The following is a 26,147-nucleotide window of genomic DNA, read 5'->3' as shown; positions in this document are numbered from 1 at the left end:
GACTTTAATAAGAAATCTTAATGAAGATTTAATCACAGGTTGGACTCACATCTGGTGGAATCCGAGCGCTATCTTTCACTGAGTTTCCTTCAACAGTGAGATGATAAACTTGGCCATCATTATCGGTAAACACAAAATGCTCCCGGGCAGAGATGTTCTGACTGAGTTCAGATTTACTCTCAGCCTCCTGCAACAAGCTTTGGGATAGAGGAAAATAAGATAAAGATATTTCTTTTCCCTCAAGTGACATAATTAATTAACTCACCCCAAATACAGATGCATTAACAGGGGGTCAAAACCATTAAAAAAAAAAGGCTGAAACTAATCTTTGCCTAGTAATAACAGGAAAACACAAATTACTCCGAATGCCACGAGTGAACACTTACCCTGCACAGAAAAATGTGGTCATCTAGACCTCACACAAGAAAAAAATCCTTTTTGCTGTTTCTGCTGCAGAACAGAGGCCTTACCTCGACTCATCATTCTCTCTGAAGTTTTTTATTCGTAAATTTAGTGGGGATGGGGGCGGGGTGGTACCTAAGTTAGAATCCCTAATACATTTCCTTTGGTGAACATAAATGACAATGTGACCCATCTGGATATTCGTGCTACATTCATTTGAATTTCAGAAGCTGAAGTTTATGGAGCAGCAGGGCACTGAGAATGATCATATTCACTAACGGGTGCTGACGTGTAGGTGTTACTGCACAGGTTACTGCTGCAAACTGCACCAAGCAATGCAATACTAAAACTAACTCTATAGTAATATGAGCATGTACTGAAACACCAACGTATGTTCTAAAGCAGACTAGAGGTGCCTTGGGATGACACTTGTCAATTTCCCAACCATGTCCTGGCTATTACAAATGACAGGGGCGGAAACAGGGTACCTGATCACAGATGACTCAACAACACTCAGCTCTGTATCTGAGACCACGGTCTGGCGGGCCATGGCCTCTCGGGTAGCCAGCTGTTTCTTTCTTAGGCTCTTCAAGTTGTGAGAAGGTGACCACTCCTGTGAAGCAAAGACAGACATGCCCGCAAGTGATCAGTTTCTCTGTCAAAGAACGCTTCCAGAAGAGCTGGGCATACCCGCCATTGCCCAGCGTCACTTATTATTACTACACATGAATTCACAATTTGTTCTTAGGTTTTACTTTTTTCAGAAAGGTTGAATGAATGCATCTTCATTACAGCTTATGGTAGAATATTTTAATGATCTACCTCTAATCTTCAATTACAGCTTAAGGGAAAAGAGCTTAATGGCCAACTCCAACAGGTTTTAAACTTTTGATGCTTTCATTTTTTACAGAATGAAAATAATACATTTAATTATGGTATCTCCCACTCCTTACCTCCCCACCTCCCCCTTAGGTACACAAGGTGAGATGATCACACTCCTCCAATCATGGCCCATTATCATCTGTAGGTCCACCCCAAACCTCTCCTTTTATTTATTTATTCCTGCTTATTCTAATGCATTTAATCTAACATCCTCTCATATGTATAAATTCTTAACATGTAGTTATTTTACATGCACATATTTGTGATCTGCATTAACAGTAGTGTGTTATATATCTCATCCTGTTTCTAACTCTTTTTACTCAGTGCCATGTATTCAAGTCCCACCTCTGTTGTTTCTGCATGTTATACAACACTCCATAGGTACATCTGCCAATTTTTAGCCTAGTTTTTAGTTTAGTTTAGTTTCCCAGCAAAAGACACCCAGATTGTCTCTATACTCTCCTCACGGCAAATTACACTGCAGTCAATATCCTCACAAAAGTTCCTGTATGACCAGAAGCTGATCAGCTGGAACACAGAGGATGTCTGTGTTTGCCTAAGTGCTGCCAGTTTGCTCTGCAGAATGGCTTCACTGGTCTAGATACCTATCAGCAGCGCCAAGGAATTCCTATAGCCCGTATTACACCCACATGGGATGCTACCTGGCTTTCCACTTTTTGTTAGTCTAAAAGGTACATCATGGTTATTTTACTTTGCACATCTCAAAACCTATGAGTTTGAACATTTCCTCACATGCTTGTTTGGCCTTTTAGGTTTCCCTGCCATTCATTAACTGTTCACATGCTTGTTCGTCCTTCCACTGGGGCTCCTGTCGCTTCATTGCAGGAGTTCCCACAATACTAATCCCTTAGAGGGATTAGTTAACCCTTTGTCCATCTTAGACACTGGAAAATTTCTTTTTTCAACTTGTCTTCTATATTTAACCTTGACAATGGTCTGATTCATTGAATAGAAAGCACCAATCTTGATATAATCAAATTCATTCAATTTTTTTGCCTTTTGGTTTGAGCTTCAGATATCCTCTTTTGCCCCAGAATAGAAAAATATTCTCTGTATTTGTATTAATTTTATAGCTTTACTTTTTTTTACATTTAGGTCATTAATCCTGTGGAGCCCACCTCTGAATATGGTATTATGCAGAGATCCAGTATTTTTCTCCATAAAGTGAGACAGTTTCCCCAATACTGCCTACTAAACAGTCTGTCCCTCCTCTTGGGTTTGTGAGCTACTTTACTGTACATTCAGTTTCCAAACATTCATGGGTCTGTTAATGAGCTCTTTATTATACTGATCCATTTCTCTTTCTTGGGCCAATATGACATTGCTTTTATTTCTACGGTTTAATAATATGTACTGTATGGGGTAGGATGCGTCTGACCCCCACCCATACTGCCTACGTTACTCCTCTTTTTTCAAGGTTGACTATGACCTTTATTTTTCCATAAATATTTTAGAATGTTTATCATGTTCTTCAAAATATCTAAATTAAATTTTAATTGGAATTTAATATAATATTAGCTTAACCCATCCAAGAAAATAAGAGTTGTCTCCATTTGTTTAGATCATCTTCTCTGAATACACATTTTTGACAAGAAAATACACAGGAGTAGTGATTTCAATTCAAGCTAAAGAAAAATATTCATCACGTATATGCATACCTAAATAAACTGTTTACTTCTTAAATTGTAACTTACCAAAGCAGTTATTGCAGGGAAGTTTTTGGACATTTCTCTAAGAATGGTACAGGTCCTAACATCCCATAACTCCAGGGGTTTATCTTTGAATACAACTGCCAAATACTGTCTAAAATAAACAAAATTACTAAATAAACCTCTTTTTGCAAAATTTTCACAAGCAGTGCAAATAAAAAGTTCAGTAAATCAGAAAACTCAGATGACACATTCTAAACAAAGAGAATTTAAACTAACCTTTAGCCCTCATGATTAACAGTCCTAAGAAGGTAAAGCTCTAAAATGACCTGTGAGAGCCACATAGCCATAAGTAGGCAAGGAGCCCAGCTCAGAATGATGAGAAAAGGCATGAGTTCACATCCTGGTGCCACATATTACAATAACCCTCCTGAGGCTCAATTTTCTCATCAACACATGAAAATACCACTACTTACATCAATGGATTGATTGGTATGCAGGTTACGGTAAAAATTAAATGAAAAAGTAAGTAAAGTTTCTATCATGCCGACAGTGAGGAAATGTGACAGAGTAGGAAGATCCCTGTAGCGCAGTGTTATCAAAGGACTCCCACTTGATAATTATGTGACCTCAGACAAACCATGTGACCTTTTGAGTTTTATTCTGCTTATCTTTAAAATGGCAACACCTGTCTTACATACCTCACTAAATACTGTAAGGATAAAAATAAACAAAAACGACCAGCACACATGAAAGACTTTTATAAACCGTGATGGATTATACAAATGCAAAATGTTACATTTTTTATTATATCTAATATAAAAACAAGTAAAGGCGTGTATGTAAATAACTAATATAAAGGAGAATCTGGTAAATGCTATAAAGATTCACTATGAAAGTTGAGATTAATTTTGACAATAGGAAAATGGCATTCTAGGCAGAGTTACAAGTGTGATAAATGGCAAAAGACAGGAAAGGACACAGGGTGTTTGGGGGAACATGCTGTTTGAAATGCAAAGTATGTGAGAGCAATCATCATGAGAAAGAAGGCTAAAACGTGAATTTTGGATTCACATTATAAAATCCCTAAGACACCCTAAAATGCAATGCTAGCATGTGCAGAGATTCATCCCGCAGAGAAGAGCAGATCACTGAGTTTTGAAGCAGTGGTGATAATGTGATCAGTTGTTTAAGATGTATTAATTTAGTAGGCTTGTGTAGAGTCAAGACTGACTGGAAATAGAAGAGACTGGAGTCCAAACAGTTTGAACAATTCTCAAACTTCTTAGTCCCAGGACTCCCTTACGTTTAAAAGAATTATTGAGGCTCTCCTCCAAAGAACTTTTGTTCTTATGTGGGTTATACTAACTGATATTTTGCATATGAGAAATTAAACCTAATATAATTATAAACTATATTAATTCACTCAAAATGAAAAAAAGAGAAAATAACTACCAAGATGGTAGATGAAAACATATGCCATATTCGTAATTACATTAAATATGAATAATTTAAACAATGCAATTAGAAGCAAAGATTATCAGATCAAACAGTAAAACAAGTCCCTATTATATGCTCTCTGTAAGAAATCAACTTTAAAGACAGAGATAAGTTACAAATAGGAGGAAGGAAAAAGATATACCATACAAACACTAATCAAAAGAAAGCTAGAGTGGCTATACTAATCAGACAAATCGGACAAACTTCTGAACAAAGAATATTAACAATGATAAAGAAGTCAATGAATCAAAAGGATATGACAGGCATGGCAGTCAAGGAAACAGAAAACAGAAAACCACAGAGAAAAATCAAAGAAACCACAGAAGTTTCTTTGAAAAAATTAATAAAATTGACATAATTTACTGATTATCAGAAATGAAAGAGACATTACTCAGATCACACAGCCATTAAAAGAATAAGGGAATTATTATGAACAAGCTTATATCAATAAATTCAACAACTTCAATGAAATGAATGGACAGATTACTTGAAAGACACCAACTACCAAAGCGTACTGAAAGAAATATATATATATAACCTGAATAGTTTGGCATCTATGAAAGATGAGTTTATATTTAAAAACTTTACTGCAAAAAAAATTCTAGGCCCAGATGGGTTCCTCAGTGAATTCGCCCTATTTAAGGAAGAAATAATATCAATTCTACACAAACTCGCCTAGAAAAAAGAAGAGGAGGAAATATTTCAGAATGCATTTTACAAGGCCATTACCCTGATTCCAAAACCAGTCAAGGATATTACACAAAAACTAGACCAATATCCTTCATGAACTCAGATGCAAAAATCCCTAATAAAGTATCAGTAAATCAAACCCAACAATATATCAAAATATTAGCAAATCAAATCCACTAATACATCATGACCAAGTGGAGTTTATCCCAGGAATGTCAAGTTTAACATCTGAGAAATCAAGCAATATAATTCACCATATTAAGCCAACTTAAAGAACAAAACAATAACACACCAAATGATGATGTCCATAAATGCAGAAAAAGCATATGACAAAATTCAACACCTACTCAATGATACAGAGTTTCAGCAAACTAGGAACAAAAAAACTTCCTCAACCTGATAAAGGGCATCTACATGTATCTACAACAATATCTTTCTAGATATGTCTCCTCAGGCAAGGGAAAGAAAAGCAAAAATAAACAAATGGGATTACATCAAAATAAAAAGCTTCTGCACAGCAAAGGAAACAATAAATAAAACAAAAAAGACAACCTACCGAATGGGAGAAGATATTTGTAAATGATATATCCAATAAGGGGTTAATATCCAAAAATATATAAAGAGCTCATACAACTCCCCAACAAAAAGACAAACAACCTGATTAAAAACTGGGCAGAGGAGGTGAACAGACTTTTCCCCAAAGACATACAGATGGCACGTGAAAAGATGTTCAACATCACTAATTACTTGGAAATGCAAATCAAAACCATAATGAGATATCACTTCACACCTGTCAGAATGGCTATTATCAAAAAGATAAGAAGTAAGTATTGGTAAGGACGTGGAGAAAAGGGAACCCTCAGTTGGTGGAAATGTAAATTGGTGCAGCCACTATGGAAGACAGGATGAAGATTCCTAAAAAAATTAAGAATAGAACTACCATATGATCCAGTTATCCCACTTCTGGGTATTTATCCAAAGAATACAAAAACACTAATCTGAAAAGACACCTGCATCTCCCATGTTCATCATCACATTAATTACAATAGCCAAGATACAGAATCAACTTAAGTGCCCATCAACAGAGGAATGGATAAAGAAGATGTGGTATATATATATATATATATATATATAAAACAATGGAATATTATTCATCCATAAAAAGAATATCCTGCCATTTGCAACAATGTGAATGGACCATAAGGGTATTATGCTAAGTGAAATAAGTCAGAGGAAGACAAATACCATGTGATTTTACTCATATGTGGAATATAAAAAAATAAACAAATTAAAAAAACCAAACCAAATAAAAATAAACAAGTAGATACAGAGAACAGAGCAGTGGTTACCAGAGGGAAAGAGGTAGGAAAGAGGGCAAAATGGGTAAAGGAGATCAAATGTATGGTGACCGATGGAAAATAAATTTTTGGTGGTGAGCACGCTGTAGGGTACACAGAAGTATAAATACAGTGTTGTACACATGAAACTTACATAATGTTATAAATAAATATTACCTCAGTAAAAAGTTAACTATTTCAGTATATAAATAATAATTGAAAATCGAAATAAAAAAAGAAAAAACACCATTTATAATAGCATCAAAGAAAAAGCAAAAAATAATTCACAAATGATGTGTAAGACCTATAAGCTGGAAACTACACAGTATCATTGAAAGAAATTAAAGAACTAAATAAGTGGAGAGATACACCACGTTCACGAATCACAAAACTCGGTAGACGTCAATTCCTCCCCATGTTGATCCATGGATGCAATGCAATGAAAATCAAAATTCTAGGAAGCTTTGTGGTAAAACTGATAAGTTGAGTCTAAAGTTTATATGGAAAGGCAAAGAGCCTCGAAAAGCTAAAGCAATTTTAAAAACAATTTCAGAGTGTTTACTCCTTCTTTCTTTGTTCTTTTGATTAGTTTTCATTCAGTCTCTGTTGTCAATAATCCTGCTTTACATTTATTTTCCCTTGGAACAAAAAACTCAGAAACTTACTGGAATTAGATCTAAATTACAAATAAGGAAAATGAATTCTTTTACTCAGTAAACCCAAACTGAGGTGGAAGTTGAAATAAGAATTTCACCAGATAACAAATAACATTTCTTAGTGAGTGACAGGCATTTATACCAACATAGCTATAGTGGAACACAATGGGGTTACTGGTCTTAGTAATCTAATGAAATGTTAAGGTTCAGATAAGTTACCCTGTCTTTTTAGAAGTGGAGAATTAAAAGCAATAGCAACTTAATTTTACGACTGAAATATTTTCTTTGATATGGCTGCACATCATAGTTTGCTATCACTAAGAAATTCTATATGCATGCATGCATACTCTCACTTTCTTAAAGATAAAAAAATCCTTGAGATTACCTCGTGAGAAGACCAGAGAATTTTTTTTTAGGATGACACTTACTTCAAATGAGATACTTTAATCATTTCGATGGGCGATTCATCATTACCTCGTTCACCACGAAAAGCAATGCTCCTACCTTTAATTGCAAATATTAAAAGGTAAAAAAGCACATAAAACATGTAAGAAACTAAAAGCTGTACCAATGTAATTTGATCAGTGCTACCCTCTATTCCTGTTCCCTCTTCCATTTGCTTCTAAGCTGTTTCTAATAATCTAAATTCAAAAGTATTCTCAAGTATTCAAAACTATTACAAGTTAAAGACCAACAGTATATTACTTACATTCAAATATCTACTTTATAAAAAGATATTTTCTTTTTTTATAGAATTTCTTGAAGTCCTTCTGCGGTTTCTTTCAAATAATTTAATCTTAGAAATTTAGAAATGCCAATTTCTAAAGTTTTAATGCATCTCTGGTAAAGCAACTGCTTACTGTAAAAACTACTGGTACATTCAAGGTAATATAAATATTTTCATGTTTACAAATACTAATTAGTGGAGAAAACACTCTCCGAACAGGTATTTAAGATTTCTTGTCCCATGTACAAAATACTCAACTACAATATTTTGACATGTTCCTATCAAAAGGTCTCTATAAACTGAAACTGGGGAATATTAAGAATTAGTTAATAGCCAAAGAAGCTAAATGGTTTTCTGTAACTTAAAAAATGCAAGTTCTACTTTATGTTTGAACAAATATACATATTTTTTGGCTGCATTGGGTCTTTGTTGCTGCACGTGGGCTTTCTCTAGTTGTGACGAGCGGGGGCTGCTCTTCATTGTGGTGTGTGGGCTCTCACTGTGGTGGCTTCTCTTGTTGCAGAGCATGGGCTCTAGGCGCACAGGCTCAGTAGTTGTGGCACACAGGCCCTAGAGCGTGCAGGCTTCAGTAGTTGCGGCACATGGTGTCAGTAGTTGTGGCGCGCAGGCTCAGTAGTTGTGGCTCAAGGGCTTAGTTGCTCCATGGCATGTGAGAGCTTCCCGGACCAGGGATCGAACTCATTTCCCCTGCATTAGTAGGTGGATTCTTAACCACTGTGCCACCAGGGAAGTCCTTGAGCAAATATATTTTAATATCTTTTCCTAGATTTCTATTACATTAAACAAAAGAGAGAACATACTCAATTCAAAGACAAGTGGATGCCTATATGCCTCCCTGCTCTTCAATGCCATCAAACAGGAGCTCACTATTATTATTCACCAAACACCCTACATCCTTTCCTGGCTCTGCTAGTCGGCTGCCCTCCTTAGAAGACAAGGCTGTAAACGTCTATAATCTAAGAATTTAAATGTCCCACCTAAAAAGTCAGTAACTATTACTTAAAAATTTGTTCCTCAAAAATAAATCTGTGAAAGACAGATTTTAAGTTATCTAACAGTCCTAGACCTGAGCTGATTAGAAAAAACTGAACAGGCATTTTTTTAGTGAATGATACTACAGAACAGCATTTCATCCCTGGGCTACCATGTACCTACAGTGACCAGTGCCAGTTTATTGGCAACTCAGGAATGTAGGGATAGGGGTCACCAGGCAGGTCATTTCCAATTTGACTAGAGCAACACTGGACTAAAGTGGGGCTAATTCTTTGAGGTTTAGTAACATACTCTGATAAGTAAGAACAACTATAAATTAGAAATATATATTGAGAATACAAGGAAGCAACCATATATATGATTTATTATACACACAGGTAACTTATTAGTTAAAACTATCTACATATATTCATATTGCTAAGCCATTTTAAAAAAAACTCCCCACAATTTTGTAAAAAAAAAAAAAAAAAAACTATTTGAAATCATTCCATGTGCTATATATAAAATAATATAAAACCTTCACCTTACTCTATTTTCAAGTTCGTATTTTGAAACTCACTGGGCTATAGGTTTTTAACAATTGTGAACAGGTTACTTTACTGGAATATTTCCTATTGTAAAGTCTTTAAACTCCGAAATTAAGTTTTCCTATTTAGCCAGCCAGAGATTATCAAAAGTTTTAAATTTAAGCATTTAAAAAGAATCCTTATTTATAAGATTTTTAAGGGTTTCACGCAAAGGCCAAAATTTTTAAAAGAGAATCTAATAAAGTGTAACTACAAAGATTGATTTTAAAACTGTACTTCTGGTTACCTACAACAATGTACTTGAAAGTACAACTGATACCATATTTCTGAATCTGTCCATTCAGGCTAATGGTACTCCATTTACCATGCACTTGTGTTAACGTAATTTGCATACAATGATGAGTCTTTTCTAAGGCAATTATTAAAGAACAACCAAAAAATGACTATATAAACATAGAATATATAAAAATGAATATATAAATGAGAAAAAATTCCAAGGTGAAAGAAAGTACTTTGGAACATGTTTTATAAATAGCAACATCTTTGATCAATATGACGGTACCATTTTAAATATCGTAATAGTCTAAATACACAAACCTGTTGGAAGATCAACCAGCTGAAGTTCGTTCCTCACTAATCCCATGTTGTTTGGTGTTGAAGTAGAAAAAGAAAGAAAACCAGTTAAACTCGTCCATTCAATACCCCTATAATGAGAAATTAAACAAAGATTAATCTAATATTCTTTTTTTGTCTGAAAAATTTATTTGAAAAATAAGTTTTTTCTATGACCTAAATTTTATTATACAAGTTAATTAAGGAATTATATTAATATGACATTTATTTGAGGCTATATTATCATACATTTCCAACATATATAAAATTATTTCTAATAAAACTTTATCTCCAAATCCAATAAAGACAGGTTATCAGAATTCATAGCACTAAAATAGCTATTAAAATCTGGCAAAGGAGTCACATCACAGTATTTGCCAAGAATTCCACTGTTTAAAAACAAGTGGTACAGAAATATTCTGAGCAGACTGCTTAAAGTTGAGTACACGTAGGAACTTTATCAAATTTTATCAAAACTCTTAGTTGGTTAGGAAGCAGAAATTCCTGAAGCAAACAATACAAACTGAGCTATTAGATTTGGAAGTGGATGAACGTTCCAAACAGTATGTCAATTAGAGGAAAGCATGAAAGAAAAATCAGAGACGTATGACAAGACAGTAACCTATCATAATGTCCTGGGAGTCCCCTTTATTTGGGACTGATAGTAGGTGAGTCCATGTTTTTTTCCCACTAACATAACTGGCTTCACCATCAATGGAAAATGGGGGGACCCAGGACAAGCGGATTCATCAGAGTCACAAAAAGAAGTGAGAAACACTACTATTACCCTGCATTGCTTACAAGGTAATAGAGCTGACTGGGAGGCAAGTCTAAACCTCTGTTCTATATGCAATTGCTCATCAGCATTTACAGGACAACCATTTTTAACAATGACATAACGTCTATGGCTGCTTTCACGATACAATGGCAGGGCTGAGTAATTGTGACAGAAGTTTTATGGCCTACAAAGCTTAAAATATTCGCCATCTGTCCTTTACAGAAAATGTTTGCTGACCTCTGATCTAGGTTTTCCACTTCTACTCCAATTTGAATGCTGTTGCTAGATTTAGCATTAATACTGCTCTGAACATGTCTCTCACCTGCCCAAGAAAAGGTATCAATACAATGGCTCCTGCATCAAATCCAAACTCTTCTGTGTGACTTTCAAAGCCATTCAGCATGAAACTTACCTCTCCATCATCTGAACCTTGTGTTAAAAAGGTTCGGATGTTAAAAACCTTGCTATTTTAACTAGAGTAAGCTTTTCCTCACTGACCCCTGTGTACCCATCTACTTGTCTTTTCTCAGAGGAGCAAAGATAATCCCAAGAGAACTGAAAATAATATTTGCAACAGCAGGGAATTACTGTAGTTATCAATTTATAACTCTTCAAATGTAAAGTTGTGTTAAAACACTCAGATTAGGCTGCTAAAAACGGAGAACTCTTGAGAACTTTCATGACTGGAGCGACCCCTCTCCTTCCCTCTTCAGATACTATCTAGCATCAAGTCCCAGCTCCAGCACTTACTAGCTCTGCTCCTCTACCTCTCAGTTTCCTCATCTGCTGTGCAGGAGTAATAACACTGAGTGCACAGAGAAGGCCTGGCACAGAGTAAGCACTGTATGTATTCATAATCACCATCAATAATTACTCTTATTTCAAGATCTAACTCAAGCCCTATTTCCTTCACTAGGCCTCCTCATTTACAATACTCAAACTGCACCGATAGAGACTACAATATAAGTTGGTTAATTATTCACTGGAAAAGCCCATTTGTCTTGTTTCTCTTTCTTTCCCCTAACACATAGTACTCATTAATTTTTCTACTGAGAGTGGACAAAAGGAAACAAGAATCATTTTGAACTTCTGTTCTCTAAATAAGTCTGGTAGCTTCAATCAGATCTGTTTACCCACAGAAACCTTAAGATATACTTTCCAAGTCTTGCTGCTGGCAATCTGAACTACTTATACTCCAGTATAGTAATGCCACTACCTCTGGACAGTAAAAATTTCAGTCCTCCCACTTTTCATTTATTATTTTTAAAAATACATCTGTTAGGTACCCCATATATGCCAGTGCCTGTGCTATTAAGTACCCAGTACATGCTAGCGACTTTGCCAGGCTAGGGAATACAGCTGTGAATGAGATGGAGGTAACTGTTGTCCTTCAGGAGCCTACAATCTAGCAGAAGAGAGACATTATACAAGTGCATCCGGTATTATCTATCTCAAAAGAGAACAGTGCTGAGTTCAACAGGAGCTTGTAAGAGTCACATGGAATCTGGTCTCAGGGGCCAGGCTGGGCTTCCTGGGGAAACATTAAAGCTGAGACTCAAAGGGCAAACAGGGTTTTGCCTGAAAGCCTCAACAGCTTTCAGTGGAAACGACAGTGCGACTGATGGAGAAGCACTGCAGTAGACTGTAGTCTCTTAGAAGGGAGGTACCATGCCCTGTCTCTCTAAGCACGTGACAGGCACTCAGCAAATTCCGTTAGATTAAAAGGATGATGTCCGGGCTTCCCTGGTGGCGCAGTGGTTGAGAGTCCGCCTGCCGATGCAGGGGACACGGGTTCGTGCCCCGGTGTGGGAGGATCCCACATGCCGCGGAGCGGCTGGGCCCGTGAGCCATGGCCACTGAGCCTGCGCGTCCGGAGCCTGTTGCTCCGCAACGGGAGAGGCCACAACAGTGAGAGGCCCGCGTACCGCAAAAAAAAAAAAAAAAAAAAAAAAAAAAAAAGAATGATGTCCAAAAAAAGCCTACCGTGCCTCCTTATGTTTCTAAGTGCCGTACATATTCAGAGAAGTGCTTTCCCCCAGTTTACAGGATGTCCCAGTGTTCAGGATATAGCAGAACATGGGTGGCTGCTTATTTATAATCGAGCACCACAAGTGTGCTGCCTTTGAGCAGATTCCAGCAGCAGCCTGTACATCTGACTCCTACTGATCAACTAAAGAAAATAAAAATCGAGTTGGACTTCAGAGTGTATTAGATAAGGAGAGGATTATTTCTCAAAAGAAAAGAATGAAAACTCTTGTCAAACACAGCTGAGCACAACACTGCTTCCAGGATTAGAAAACCATTGTCTAGGTTTAACCACACACTGAGCTCTATAAAAACTCCTAAGAACAGCAGCTCATTTTCTGACTCAATCTAAGTTTGTTTTGTAGCATTCCTTGCTACTGAACAATTGTAACCTTAGAATCTACCAATAGGGATTCAGTGTTCTGACTCCTATAGATTCCCAAGTTGGGCCTGTTCACCTGTATTGGGGATGCTACCTTAGCTACTTCTCAACACTGGGTGGCTGGGGGGAGCAGACACTTTCTGAAAGGTCTTGAAGTCCTACCGTTATATGAAACTAACTTCAGCAAATGTACAGACAGACAAAATAGAGGTCATGTTACTTTCCACAAATTACTCAATGTGCTCAAAGCAATACTGAGTCAATCAGTGTTTTGATACCCATATAAACTACTGTTTTAACAATTTCTGACACTGAAAATAGTATTGGGCTATACTATTGTAATTTTAGCCTATTGGACAAAGACACCAACTAATAATATAAGAACTCTAATAATCTAAGAAAACCTATATGTACCACTCTACATTATTTACTTCTAGGTATCTTCCACTGGATTATAAGCTTCCCAGGTTTCGTCTGTTTACAGGCATACAGAAGAGGCTCAATATATATTTCATATTTGTAAAGCATAACTGGTTAAAACATCATAGCTTTCAAAAAACGCATAGATGCAACTATCTGTAGTTAGGCAGTACCAGGCCATATGTATGCTAAAGACTGAAGTACTTAAGATTGAAGTGGTTTTTAAAAACACTTTTAGTACTAAGTAGAAAAACAACTTTCTAAAGTTGGCCTTTAATTTGCATATGAGTATCTAGAACATACTGGCTTTACTGCTAATAAGTTCAGCAATTTTTATAGCACATCTGTGAAATTTTCATAATGGCTTTTAATTGTAATACTATAATTGCATTAATTGAAACACGAAGACAGCAGTATTTTAGCATCCTCTTGGGCACCATCTCTGGATGTAAAATGTGAATTATCTTCAAAATGGCAATTAAGAGGGAAAATTTATATTTCAAGAAAATGGAGCATACGCGCATGACTGTTCACGACACTAGCCTGACTGAGTAGCATACCCCTTAGAGTTGTTTGGTACCCCAAGCAACACGTTATAAATAATTCTGGTGTCAATAACAAATATTATCATAACATGTGTAAGTCATGTATTTAGTGACATCTATGACCTGAACAATCCAGGATAACAATCTTACTCACAGCAAATAGCTCACTGGTTTACTAGTTGTCTTGTCTCTATTAGAGACCACATACTGTGGTGATCATTTCACAATATATACAAGTATTGAATTATTACACTGTATACCTGAAACTAATATATCTCAACATAAATAAATAAACAAACAAATAAATAAGTAAGATTTCAGTGTTCCGAAAAAAATGACCATGTGCTTGATTTTCCAGAAGCATGTACCAAATTCCTGGCATTAATCCCGGCTTAGTCAACATTTTTATCTTATTGCCAAAATGTTTCCAACTAATCTATGTGAATATTTTAGCTGGAGATTTAGCACATGCATCCTAAGAGCTCAGTTCTGAAGCCTGAAACGCCTGGATTGAATTCCATGTACCTTTTCATGACTCCACAATACTCAGTTCTTCTTCTGTAAATTGGGAATAATAATAGTGCCTACTGCATAGAGTTCTAGTGAGGATTCAAGGAAACAATGCCTGAAAAGTATTAACACTTAACATAATCCTTAGAACAAATACTGATTAAATGGTGAGTTTTGATTGATTGGTGTTTGCCATAAAAGGGAACACTGCAAACAAAAGCCAGGGGTGAAAGGAAATGTCAAGAGAAGAAACGCAGACAGGAAAGAAAGGAAGAGAGAAGGTATCAGTGGCAGCAGGGACTACTGGAAGGAGAGAGAAAGGATGAACAACAGCCTAGAAGGATCCAAGCAGTTACCTGTGTCTCTGCACCCCAAAAGCCTAACACTTTTGAAGACATTACTCCTCCATGTAGATGTATTTAGGGAGATACTGTAGGGGCATAGCATAAGGTGGCGATAAACAGTCACTCAGGCTGTACCAAAAAATCATGCACTTGAAAGAATAAGGCAACATAAACTCTTCAGAAACTTCCATCGCAATCAGAAGTTGTGATACTTCAAGGGTTGACCCTTCCCCATTTAGAAAACGCATTTATTCCGAATAATGTGCCCACTAAGGGTTCACTAAGGATTTTAACGTACACATGAGAACTATAACTATAATATAATGTACAGAAGTGAGAAATGGCCTTTCGGATACCTCTGTTCCAACACCATCAAAAAGTACTGGAAGATTAATAAATTTATATTATATATGTGTAACTTTACAATCCATCATTGCCAGGGCAAAGAAAGGAATATAGTCATGTGATCAGCAAGATAATGCTATGGAGCAGGTATGTATGTACTTTATTTTTATTTATTTTTAAAAAATTTTTATTGGAGTGGCATGTATGTACTTTAAAACAGAAAGCAAGAGTCATCCTTCTGTTCTGTTAGCCTTCCCTCAGATACCTCTGCATACAGAGAACTCATAAAACAGATCACATCTCAAAATCAAAGAATAAATGAGATTAATTAACAATTTAAATGACCTTATTCAAAATTTTCATGAGCAGTCCTACTGAGGGATCTTTACAGAAAAGGAAAACAAACTATATAAACTGGAACAAGGGAACAGAGTGATATCCAGTGAGAAAATAGCCTTGGCCTTAGGAGAAATAAATAAGATGCAGAAATAAAGTGAGAAAAAAATTCTCCACTGCATAATGTTCTCTACAAAGTAAACAATTAGTACTCATCCTTAATGAACATAGCCATTAGTTGGACATGAATATGCATTACTCAAAGTTTTCAGTCAAATAATCACCACTGCAGAGTATTCAGTGTAGAAAAGTCCACAAGAACTTTTTTCTGGTATTACATATGTTTATAATCTCAATATCCCAATGACAGACTCACTTGACTTCACACGAGTGGATGCTTAATTCCTTGTGCAGCAGCCCACTGGTGAGATGGTACACCAGGACAGAACCGTTACTTGTACCTATTAAAATGACATAGTAGAGGAGAATTAATCTAGTGGAAGTTCCAAATCTAACAAAAGTCTTTTCTCAAGGTTTCAATTATTTTACAACATCTATATTTTATGAAAGGAACCCAAGCTAGGTGTGAAGAAAGAGTAAACTTCTCTGTCTTCCCTCTCATCAAAAATGGGCTTAGGGCTTCCCTGGTGGTGCAGTGGTTGAGAGTCCGCCTGCCGATGCAGGGGACACGGGTTTGTGCCCCGGTCCGGGAAGATCCCACATGCTAAAAAAAAAAAAAAAAAAAAAAAAAAAAAAAGGGCTTAATCTCATGTGCTCTGTAATCTTACCTAAATCCAGGGACAGATTTTCAAAGACTTCACAACCTAATTCAATACACACAAAATCTGAAGATGCACCTTCTTAAGCTTTTTGAATGTTTATTATAACTGATCCTCAAAAAGGCAACCTAGCAGAACTCATTAACCAGATTTCTCTAGTTTTCTTTACAAAGATTTTGGTTTTGTTCTGTCTTTAACATTAAACACATCATAAAGTAAAGCAAAGTACAGTGGTTCACTGTGGATTTTACAGTTAAAGAAGCCTGAGTTTAAGCCCTGGCTCTGCCCTATACTTTTGCAAATTACTTGCCCACACTACATTTGTGTTAGTATCCCTTTAACATGGGAATAATGGAAAATCTATTTGTTGGAGATTAAATGAGAAACATACGTAAAACACTTAGTACAACACTCTGCACAAAGTAAGTACATGATTATTACTATTTCTGTTATCACTGTAATTATGATTTGTAGTTATTATTATGCCTAAAGCTTTTCGTGGCCTCAGGTAATATGTCTAAATTTTAATTAGAAGAGACATGGCCACTTGAGAAAGTAACACTTTCTTGAGAAAGTAATGTTTCAGCCCTTAACATGTTTTTATAAGTCAAGCAAGAAAAGTGAACAATGTAAGTGGTTGCACAATCACTTTCTCACTGCACATGACTTAAAAGAATTAATGGATTCATACAAAGCAATAGAATGTAGAAATAATAATAATACAATAATAATAAATGTAAAAATGCTAGGCAATTTCCAATTTTAGCTAACTTGCTGAATTAAAGCTTCAGAAATTTCTTGCAAAACTATTCTAGAGAAATACAGTATTACACTTGCTTACTTTTATCACCTATTCTACAGTATCTTCTAGTACTGAGAAAATATCTAAAGAATTACTAAAACTTTTCAATTATCAGATGTTCATAATAATCATATGATTTCTACATTCTGCACATTTTGATGATGTTGAAACTATGATTTAATACTTAAGGGGCCCAAGAAGAAGTAATTCTGGTTGAACTCTGCTTCTCTTTTCTAATGACTCTGCAAGACTTTAGGCACTTATATTTTTTGCTTTTACTTTGTTATTGTACTAAATTCAATAAATGACTTGCTATTATTCACTATATACCAGCACAATACAGCTTATTCTACAATGGAAATCTCAGAGCCTGACTCAGCTCTTGTTATCTAGCTATCCCAAGAAGTAATTTTCTCCAAGAAATTAATAAATTCCTAAATTGAAAGAGAAGGTATACTGACATTGTACAGAGATGTACATACTATGGTCACTGACCAATCCCAATTGAAACCTCAATGAGAATTTTAATATGAATCAATAGTTTCTAAAATAAAAATTAAACATCTATCTGCATTTATATAAATCTGGACACCTGTAAACGCAGACCACTGAACCTTAAAATTCAAATCACTTTCAAAAGATAATAATGGAAAAAATGGGAAAATAAGAGTAGTGCCAAACAGTAATACTCAAATGAGCCATTAGGGCTCACAAGTCAGCCATTAAGTTGAGACACACTGGCCATAAGGTCGGGTTTTCATTTTAGGAAAAAAAAGAATCACAAATCACATGTTTATAGACCTTCTGGGAAAAAGCCAGAAGTCAAACCAATAGCATCTTAAGAAAAATGTTGACAATTTCAAACAAATATATTATTGTTCAAAATTTTAGAGAAATGAATTTTAACCTTATGTATTTAGTAGCAAATAGAAATTTGGTCCTCTCTGTAAAAGAAATCAGGTTAATCCCATTACCATGAAATTACTGTGACAGCAAGTTGAAACCCAGACCAATTTCTTTTATCTACAACATAAAAATATGCAATTTCAACCCAAAAGGCAAATCTTTAGTTTATAAAGACAATAGCCACTTCAAACACAATAAAACCAGGTTTAACATACAATTCTTAGCACATTAAGAAACTTGCTATTATTGAACTATTAAGTGTGACTATATTATCAGTTAACAAAAACTAGTAACAAAATGACATGCACAGGAAGAGCTTGAGATGGTCCAAGAAAAGACATGGAGTCTGGTTTCAGCATTACACAGGGACTTTCCTCCTGACATTTTAGAGATGCACCCATGGTGTCAGGGTCTCTATCATCTGGTGTCAGGTGAATGAGTTATCATTGTGATTAAAAAAGATTAATAGAACAGAAAAAAAAGTATTTCAAAATGAGTATTTATACAATTTCATTTAGCCTCTTCCTCCTCTTAAAGCATTTTAAAGGAGAATAAAGGATTTTCTAGTAATCAGGAAACTTAAATATCTTAAAAATGTAAAATAGACATTAAGAATTAAAAAAAGAACAGGTCCAATACTCACCAACAGCAAGCAGTGGCTGATACATCTTGATATTTTTTGTGGTCAATGGTGGGCACATACGGATAGCAAACTGTGGTGAGGGCAGTCCTGAAAGCAGACCTGTTAGCAGGAATTTGAGTTGCACTTCCTGCAGAATGGAGCCTTTGGGATGTTCTTCCCCAGCAATTGCACTTTGCCCTGATTTGTAATAAAAAATACAAATATGCTAACTGTAACATACGCTGTTCTTAAAAATCTAAAGGAACTTTACAGTGGAAGTATACTCTTCAGGTCTAGAAGGTGTAATGTAGCACTCTAGTGCCTGTATCTATACACCGAGTCTTACTTGGCTATGGGACTTAAACTGCATCATCTAATATCTCAAAGGATAGGTTACTGCAGAGTATTGCTATCCAGAATTCAGGGACCTGTGTCTTCTAAGAAACACCATTTTAGCCAAAGTTCCTGGTATTAGGGCACCCAAGGCAAATCAAGAGGACTAGGGTTAGAGAACAGTTTCTGCAGCATGAGATATTACAGAGCATTCCTGTCTTACTGCCTTTCTAAAGGGTTACTTTTCAATCTGATGCTCTTTAAAGTGCACATAAAATTGGTAATCACAAATAGCAGGTTCAAAGAACTCATTTAGATTTCTAATAAGAAATCTTAATGTGTCAATGTAATTACAACATTTAAGCTTTATAATTACATATTTTTATATAAATAAGTAAAATAAAATTTAAATACATACTTATAATTACTAATATATAATATATAAACCATCACTAGTGACAGTTGTCTTAAATGGCATTATTTTTAGATACAGCGTTCGTACTTAGGTTATCAAATTTCAAACTAAAAAGATGATTCAAATAAAAACCATTCACAAAATGTGAATACAAAGTGTGCAAAAAATCAAAACCATTCACTAATAAGGGTAGAAAAATTTTCTTCCTTTAAAGCACTACTGAATACTGGGATAAAGTTGTCAAAAGTACATATCAGGAATATGTGTGAGTATATATATATGTACATACACACACACACACACACACACACACACACACACACACTGTGAAAGGGAAGAATGAAATAATTACTAGAAGTGGGTGACGGGATTCTAACTAAACCTTTTAAAGCTGTAAAGTTGTTTTAGTAATGATGTTATTGTAAAATCGGTAAGATATACAGAAAAAAAAGGCCATCAGTTGAATCCAAATAAATGATTCCTTAGGATAAGCCATACAACTGGTATCAATCTTAGTAACAAAGATGGGGTCTAAAGGAATGGCAAGTTCTACAGGTAGGTACCATGTTTACCAACCCTTGGCAGCTTGGAGTTCACTTCAGGAAACTGCCATATTTCTCTCCAAGCATCTTCCATGTGAGGTGATTCACAAAGTAGGGCAGATTAGGCCTTACTAAGCAGCAGCCTTTACCCAATGAATATAAATCAGGCCTCTGTATTTAACTGAATTGCTTTCAATTACCACTAAGTACATAGTGAATTTCAAATTAAAAGTTTAATTAAAAGTTTAAATTTAAATGTTTTCAAGTAACAAAGATTTATTTAATACTTTTAAATCAACAACACTGTCAAGAACTGCTATACAATCTGTATCATTTTGTCTCCTAAAAAATGTAAGTTATATCACTTAGATACCTAAACAGCATAAAATTACAAACTCCTACAGGCTTTGTATAACTGATTAGTTCTGTGCATCTGTGTTTATAATTCTTTTCACTTTAATATTTTATATTAAGTGCAGACAAGGTCAATTAACTTGGAAAATTGTGTAACTAATAAAATAAATTTTGCAAAACAATTATGTGTCTAAACTTCCTCATATGGATTTATGTCTAGAAGGTGAAAAGAATTTTAAGAATAAAAGTTAGTGTCACTGAGCACAAGGATTCCACAGCTGGCAGGAATTGTGAGAATACCAGGGTCTAGAGAGGTCTTGCTTAGATTACGGTGAAGCAGCCGGGACTAGATGCCATGGCCAAGGAGCAGACTCCAGACGGGGATGACTAGGTTCACACTTCCACTTATTGGCTGTGTAGTCCGGGGCAAGTTTTTTAATCCCCCTGGGTCTCAGTTCCCACATACATAAAATGGAAATAATAATAATAATAATAGTACCTACTTTGTAGGGTTGTTGAGCTAATACTTAAAGAGAATCTGGCACAGTATTTAACATGGTATTAAGCACTCAATAAATGTCATCTCTGATTAAGAAGATTAATAAGTTAATGCTCTTTCTAGTATATCATGGATCTTTACAGCATTTAAACAAAAGAACCTAGTAAATAATATCCATTTTCAATTACAATTGTGGGAGAACAAATAGTGATAAAGAAAATCCTTTATAAACCACTAGCCACAATTTTAAAAGAATTAGACATCAGCACTGCTTGGCATATTTACAATTTCTAGTTGTATATATTTGAAACCACCAATCCTCATTCTTCCTGGAATATATAGTGGTCCTCTAATAATTAAATTAACTTTGAAGCAATGTATTATCTGCAAATAAATATTTGTTGAAATAAGAATTCCCAACGTGAAAATAAGAAAATGTAAGTCAAAAAGTTAAGACGATTTTTTCTAATACTGCTCAGTTACTTTATTCCTTCAATAAATACTTATCACACATCTAGAATGTGCAAGGCCCTGGGCTGAGCGCTGGGGATGCAAAGCTGAATCAAGCACTGTCCCACCCTTGTGAAGCTTATAATTTACTGTAGGCAAACAGACAAGTAAAATCACAACTACAATCAGCTGATGACTATGAGGGACCACATAAACCAGGCTTGGGAGGTTAAAGAAAGCAACACCTGAGCTGAATTTTGAATAAGGAGTAGCAGAAAGGGAGAGAGAGGAAGAGTGTGTTCAATTCTGAGCTGAAGGAGCAGCGAGCATGGAGGAGGAGGTATGGTATTGCCCAGCAAGGGCTATATATGCAGCATCCAGATGCCTCATGCCATCTCTTTCATTTAGATCAGAGTCCCTCACGAACGAACATTTTCTAATTCCAGCACTACAATAATAGTCTATACTACTTCAGGTACTGTTATGCTTAAATATTTTATACCCCTCTGATTTATTTAGGAAAGAATAAGTCTACATTTTAGTTTTCTGAAGTATTAACTTTGACTTTACAATAACTACAACCACTGACTATTAATTTTGCCCTTCAAAAAGTATACCTAACATAAAAGTGAGAGAAAAAAAAAAGCAGTTTACCAATCATGTTATCTAAGGAGAGGTCTGGGAGTTTATTCTGTAGCACTCCTACAGGAATTCCACAGAAAGACACGGGTGAATATAAAGGTGACACGCCAGAACTACTGCAAAGACATAATAATTAGATGGTTCTTACATATTTAAAACATATTTAAAACCTGGTTCTTACATATTTAAAACCTGCATCACATGTTAGTAACTCAAAATACTAATTTTAGATCATAGTATTCTATCAATTTTTACAGTATTCATTAATCTAACCCATAGGTGAAATATCTCTAGCAGGTTTACATAATCTCCTAATAATCTAAAGTCTTAATTATCAATTTAAAAATATTTTTTCAGAAAAAAGGTCCTGCTATTTTTATATGATTCTGGTACTCTAAAGAAAGGGCGAAACAAAGCAAAACAAAAAAGAGATCCTATTGGTTCATTTACCTGTTCCGTGAATTTCGATTACAAACGGCAGACTTCAGTTCCCATATCATAACCCTGCCATCACTCACTATGAGGGCAGCTGCATTCTCATTGACAGGACAACACACCATACTGAAGGGACGGACAGTTTTTGTCACCCTGATTGCATCACACTGGCTTCGTAAATCATAGGTAAGCTCCTGGACAGGATCTGGATCTTAACAGAGTATAGTTTTCTTTTAAATATTAGAGAGCAAACATATCAATGTCACTGCTACTTGTTTTAATTTAAATAATACCTCAACCAAAAAGAATATCATCCCTTCACTAATGCAAAGTTTGTCAAAAATGGCTTCCCTGTTTACAATTACTAATTTCTTCAGGATATAAAGAAAATTTACTTAATGACCGTCTACACCAAGTTTAATTTCCAAAATAACAATTATTATCAAAATAGTCTATTTAATATTTTTAAAATAAAGGAAATTCTTTGAAAAAGGATCAACAGTAATATATGATTAAATAATTAACAGTGCACTTGTAGCCCAACATAATTTACTGTGGTCTACAATAAGCCTGAGAATAATTATACTTTATAAAAGATGTGAAAGTCACTTTCACCTTTACATAGTACATCATTCCATAAAAACATTAGTTTTGGTCTCCAGGATAAGACTGAAACTGACAACTGAATGCCCTGGAGACTTATTAACCTGTTACTTTACCATGGAAATCCTAAAGCAGAGAAGTCAAAGAGGTATATACAAGGTTGGACTTGCGCTAAAGAAATAATCACAAAAGATAACATCCACTTAGCTCATGGATATAATCAAGAAGGGATTACAAAATATTACTATCTTTGCAGCCTACAAGAGGCACACTGTTATAATACTCGGGGATTATCTTGGGCCTGGGTTTTTATGCCTCATGTTATAACCATAGTCTACTTTCTTAAGGCAAGGATTATTATTAACTCCATGCTTTGGTGAGTATTTGCCACATGAAGCTTTATAAAATCATTCTGAAGAAAAATATAATTAACATTATTGTGAGATATAAACTCACCTGGCTCTTCATTTGAAGTGGTGAAAATACTATTGTAAGATCTTCGAACACGTAAGGTTATACAACCATTTTCATGTAGGCAAAATAAACCATCACGCTGAAAGCAGGGTATTACCTTTAAATAGATGATGTATTTGTTTTTAAAAACAATAGATTTTAAAAGTATATACGGTGAGATTCATAAACTCATATTTAGAGAATATGGGCAGAAAAAACCCCAAAACACAAAAATACACATATAATCCCCTAGTTTTAAAACTAAATGAACATTTAAAATATCCATTAATAATCCTAAAACAATCTGTCTTTATCCATGTAACTTAAATAGTTCAGTACATATCTCCACATCAGTCAGAAGAATTTCTAGGGTTAAATCAAACCAATCTAAAGTGCAGACAAATAAGGAATGTAAAATAACATTGTTAATCTTTAAATAAATAGAAAAAGAGAAAGTGAGACTAAGGACTTTTGCAAAATTATGGTTTTTCTCTATATAATTCATAATCAACTTGTGGTAATATAATTTATAAGTTGTAGATACCTGCAGAAATGGAACTCCTGTTCGTTCTATTGCAATCACACCCACTGTCTGATTCACCTCAAGGTCAAGGATTAAAATCTCTCGAGGATAGAGGAGCAACATGTGATTCCTTTTGGAAGGCAGGTATGCCAACTGAAGGCAATCATTGAGAGTTATGAATTCAGCACTGAAAAAAGTAAACATTTACTTCAGGCACCAAGAAATGAGTCAGACTCACAAACAAATTTATTCATGAAACAGAAACAGACTGAGAGAAGCAGAAAACAAAATTATGGTTACCAAAGGGGGAAGGAGGTAGGGGAGGGGTAAATTAAGCGTTTGGGATTAGCAGACACAAACTACTATATATAAAACAGATAAACAACAAGGTCCTACTGTGTAGCACAGGGAACTAGATTCAATATCCTGTAATAAACTATAATGGAAAAGAATCTGAAAAAGAACATGTAATATAATACGTATAACTGAATCACTTTGCTGTACACCAGAAACTAACACAGCATTGTAAATTAACCATAATTCAATTTAAAAAAATGAGTCAGACTTTATTCATATCAGAAAAAGCTAAAAAAGAATTGAATTTTGTACTTGCCATATCATAACTGTCAATGAGAATGTACAACTGTTTCCTGAAATGACCAACACGGGCTAGCATCTAAAAATTAGATCTCTTCTTTGTGCCCAAATCCAAATTACGACAATGATACTGTATAGGTCAGATAGAGACATGTTTCTGAATATGTGAAAATGTAAAGTAAAGTAGTAAGTCTGTGGTATGAGATGGTCAGTGACAATATTATACGGCATTCTTAAGACAGTAGTTTTATTGTTATTTTGTAATTAGAAGTACTAGATAGACTGCTGAAATGAAGCCTCAGGACTAAAACATAAAGCACGTAGGGCAGTGAGGGCTAGGCAACTGGATCAGGAGTCACTGCACTATCTGCACGCCTTGGGCAAGGAAGGCACTTCCTCTACTCCGCCTTCATTCACTTTTCAGCTGTCTTAAAAGCTTTCTTGAAACAAAGCTTTGTACTTTATTCATTTACCACAGCATTTTCTTCTGTGTAAATAAAAGAGATGAAATGATATGAGGATTATAAAGACTGTTAGACTCAAAACTCATTTTAGTAAGTTGTGATTGTGGTATATATTTAATCACAACTTTATTTTATAATAAATTTATATTTAATATATTTCAGTAGGAATGGGCATACAATTATGTACCTTTTTTCTTACACAACAATTTTATTAAAAGGTTTTGAAACTTAAAATAAAGTTAGATTAGAGGACTAGAGACAGGGATGTGGACTGCATTAAATTTCTGGCTCTGCACTTCCTAGCTGGGTGAGCTTAAGCAGCATATTTAAAACAATGTGAGACTCAGCTTCCTCATTTATAATGTGGGCACAGTCCTACTGCCCAGGATTGTAGCAAGATTATATGTAACAATGTATGTGAAAGTACCCAGAGTAGTTCTATTTGAAGGGATAAATAATGCATTTCCCCAGTACTCAAGATGAACATATGATTCACATGACAGAAAATATAATGTATATAAATCATAACTTATAAAACTATGCAGGCAAAAAATAATTATTTAGGACACAGAATCAATGCAAAGTAAATAAAAAGTTCTCAAGATATTTAAGGAGTAATCTTAAATTATTTCAGCACAGGGTGAGGGATAAATCAGTGAATTTAATCCACCTATGGTTTACTATATAAAAATTATATTTACATATAAATTCAGAATGTATTTGTAGAGCAATTTGTATTTTACATTTTTTAGGTAATTACCCACAAAGTCTAGATAGAATAATCTTAGCATATTAAAAATAAAAGCTTTTAAAAAATGAATGCCAGGGCTTCCCTGGTGGCGCAGTGGTTGAGAGTCCGCCTGCCGATGCAGGGGACACGGGTTCGTGCCCCAGTCCGGGAAGATCTCACATGCCGCGGAGCGGCTGGGCCCCTGAGCCTATGGCCGCTGAGCCTGCGCATCCGGAGCCTGTGCTCCGCAACGGGAGAGGCCAAAGCAGTGAGAAGCCCGCGTACCGCAAAAAAAG

At 35.2% G+C, this 26,147-nt stretch overlaps 1 protein-coding gene across 2 annotated transcripts in view; it reads right to left on the bottom strand.

Annotated features, from left to right (window-relative positions):
• WDR11 (WD repeat domain 11) overlaps nt 1-26,147 on the bottom strand; it is a 54,683-nt gene that overhangs the window by 16,480 nt on the left and 12,056 nt on the right. Inside the window, exons 6-16 of one of the 2 annotated variants that reach the window (XM_024756000.1) lie at nt 24,082-24,247; nt 23,541-23,655; nt 22,497-22,692; nt 22,059-22,159; nt 18,833-19,009; nt 16,079-16,163; nt 10,003-10,109; nt 7,566-7,641; nt 3,000-3,108; nt 891-1,015; nt 50-197 (exon numbers count right to left, since the gene is read on the bottom strand). In XM_024756000.1, the coding sequence (XP_024611768.1) occupies nt 50-197; nt 891-1,015; nt 3,000-3,108; nt 7,566-7,641; nt 10,003-10,109; nt 16,079-16,163; nt 18,833-19,009; nt 22,059-22,159; nt 22,497-22,692; nt 23,541-23,655; nt 24,082-24,247 (1,405 nt within the window). Of the gene's footprint in view, nt 1-49; nt 198-890; nt 1,016-2,999; nt 3,109-7,565; nt 7,642-10,002; nt 10,110-16,078; nt 16,164-18,832; nt 19,010-22,058; nt 22,163-22,496; nt 22,693-23,540; nt 23,656-24,081; nt 24,248-26,147 lie in introns of both variants that reach the window. The other variant, XM_024755999.1, reaches the window with a different exon arrangement.

The sequence above is a fragment of the Neophocaena asiaeorientalis genome, unplaced genomic scaffold (genome assembly GCF_003031525.2).
Source record: "Neophocaena asiaeorientalis asiaeorientalis breed wild unplaced genomic scaffold, Neophocaena_asiaeorientalis_V1.1 scaffold85, whole genome shotgun sequence".
NCBI lineage: Eukaryota > Metazoa > Chordata > Mammalia > Artiodactyla > Phocoenidae > Neophocaena > Neophocaena asiaeorientalis.
Note: the sequence above shows the minus strand (reverse complement) of the source record. Positions and strands in the feature narration are given on the sequence as shown.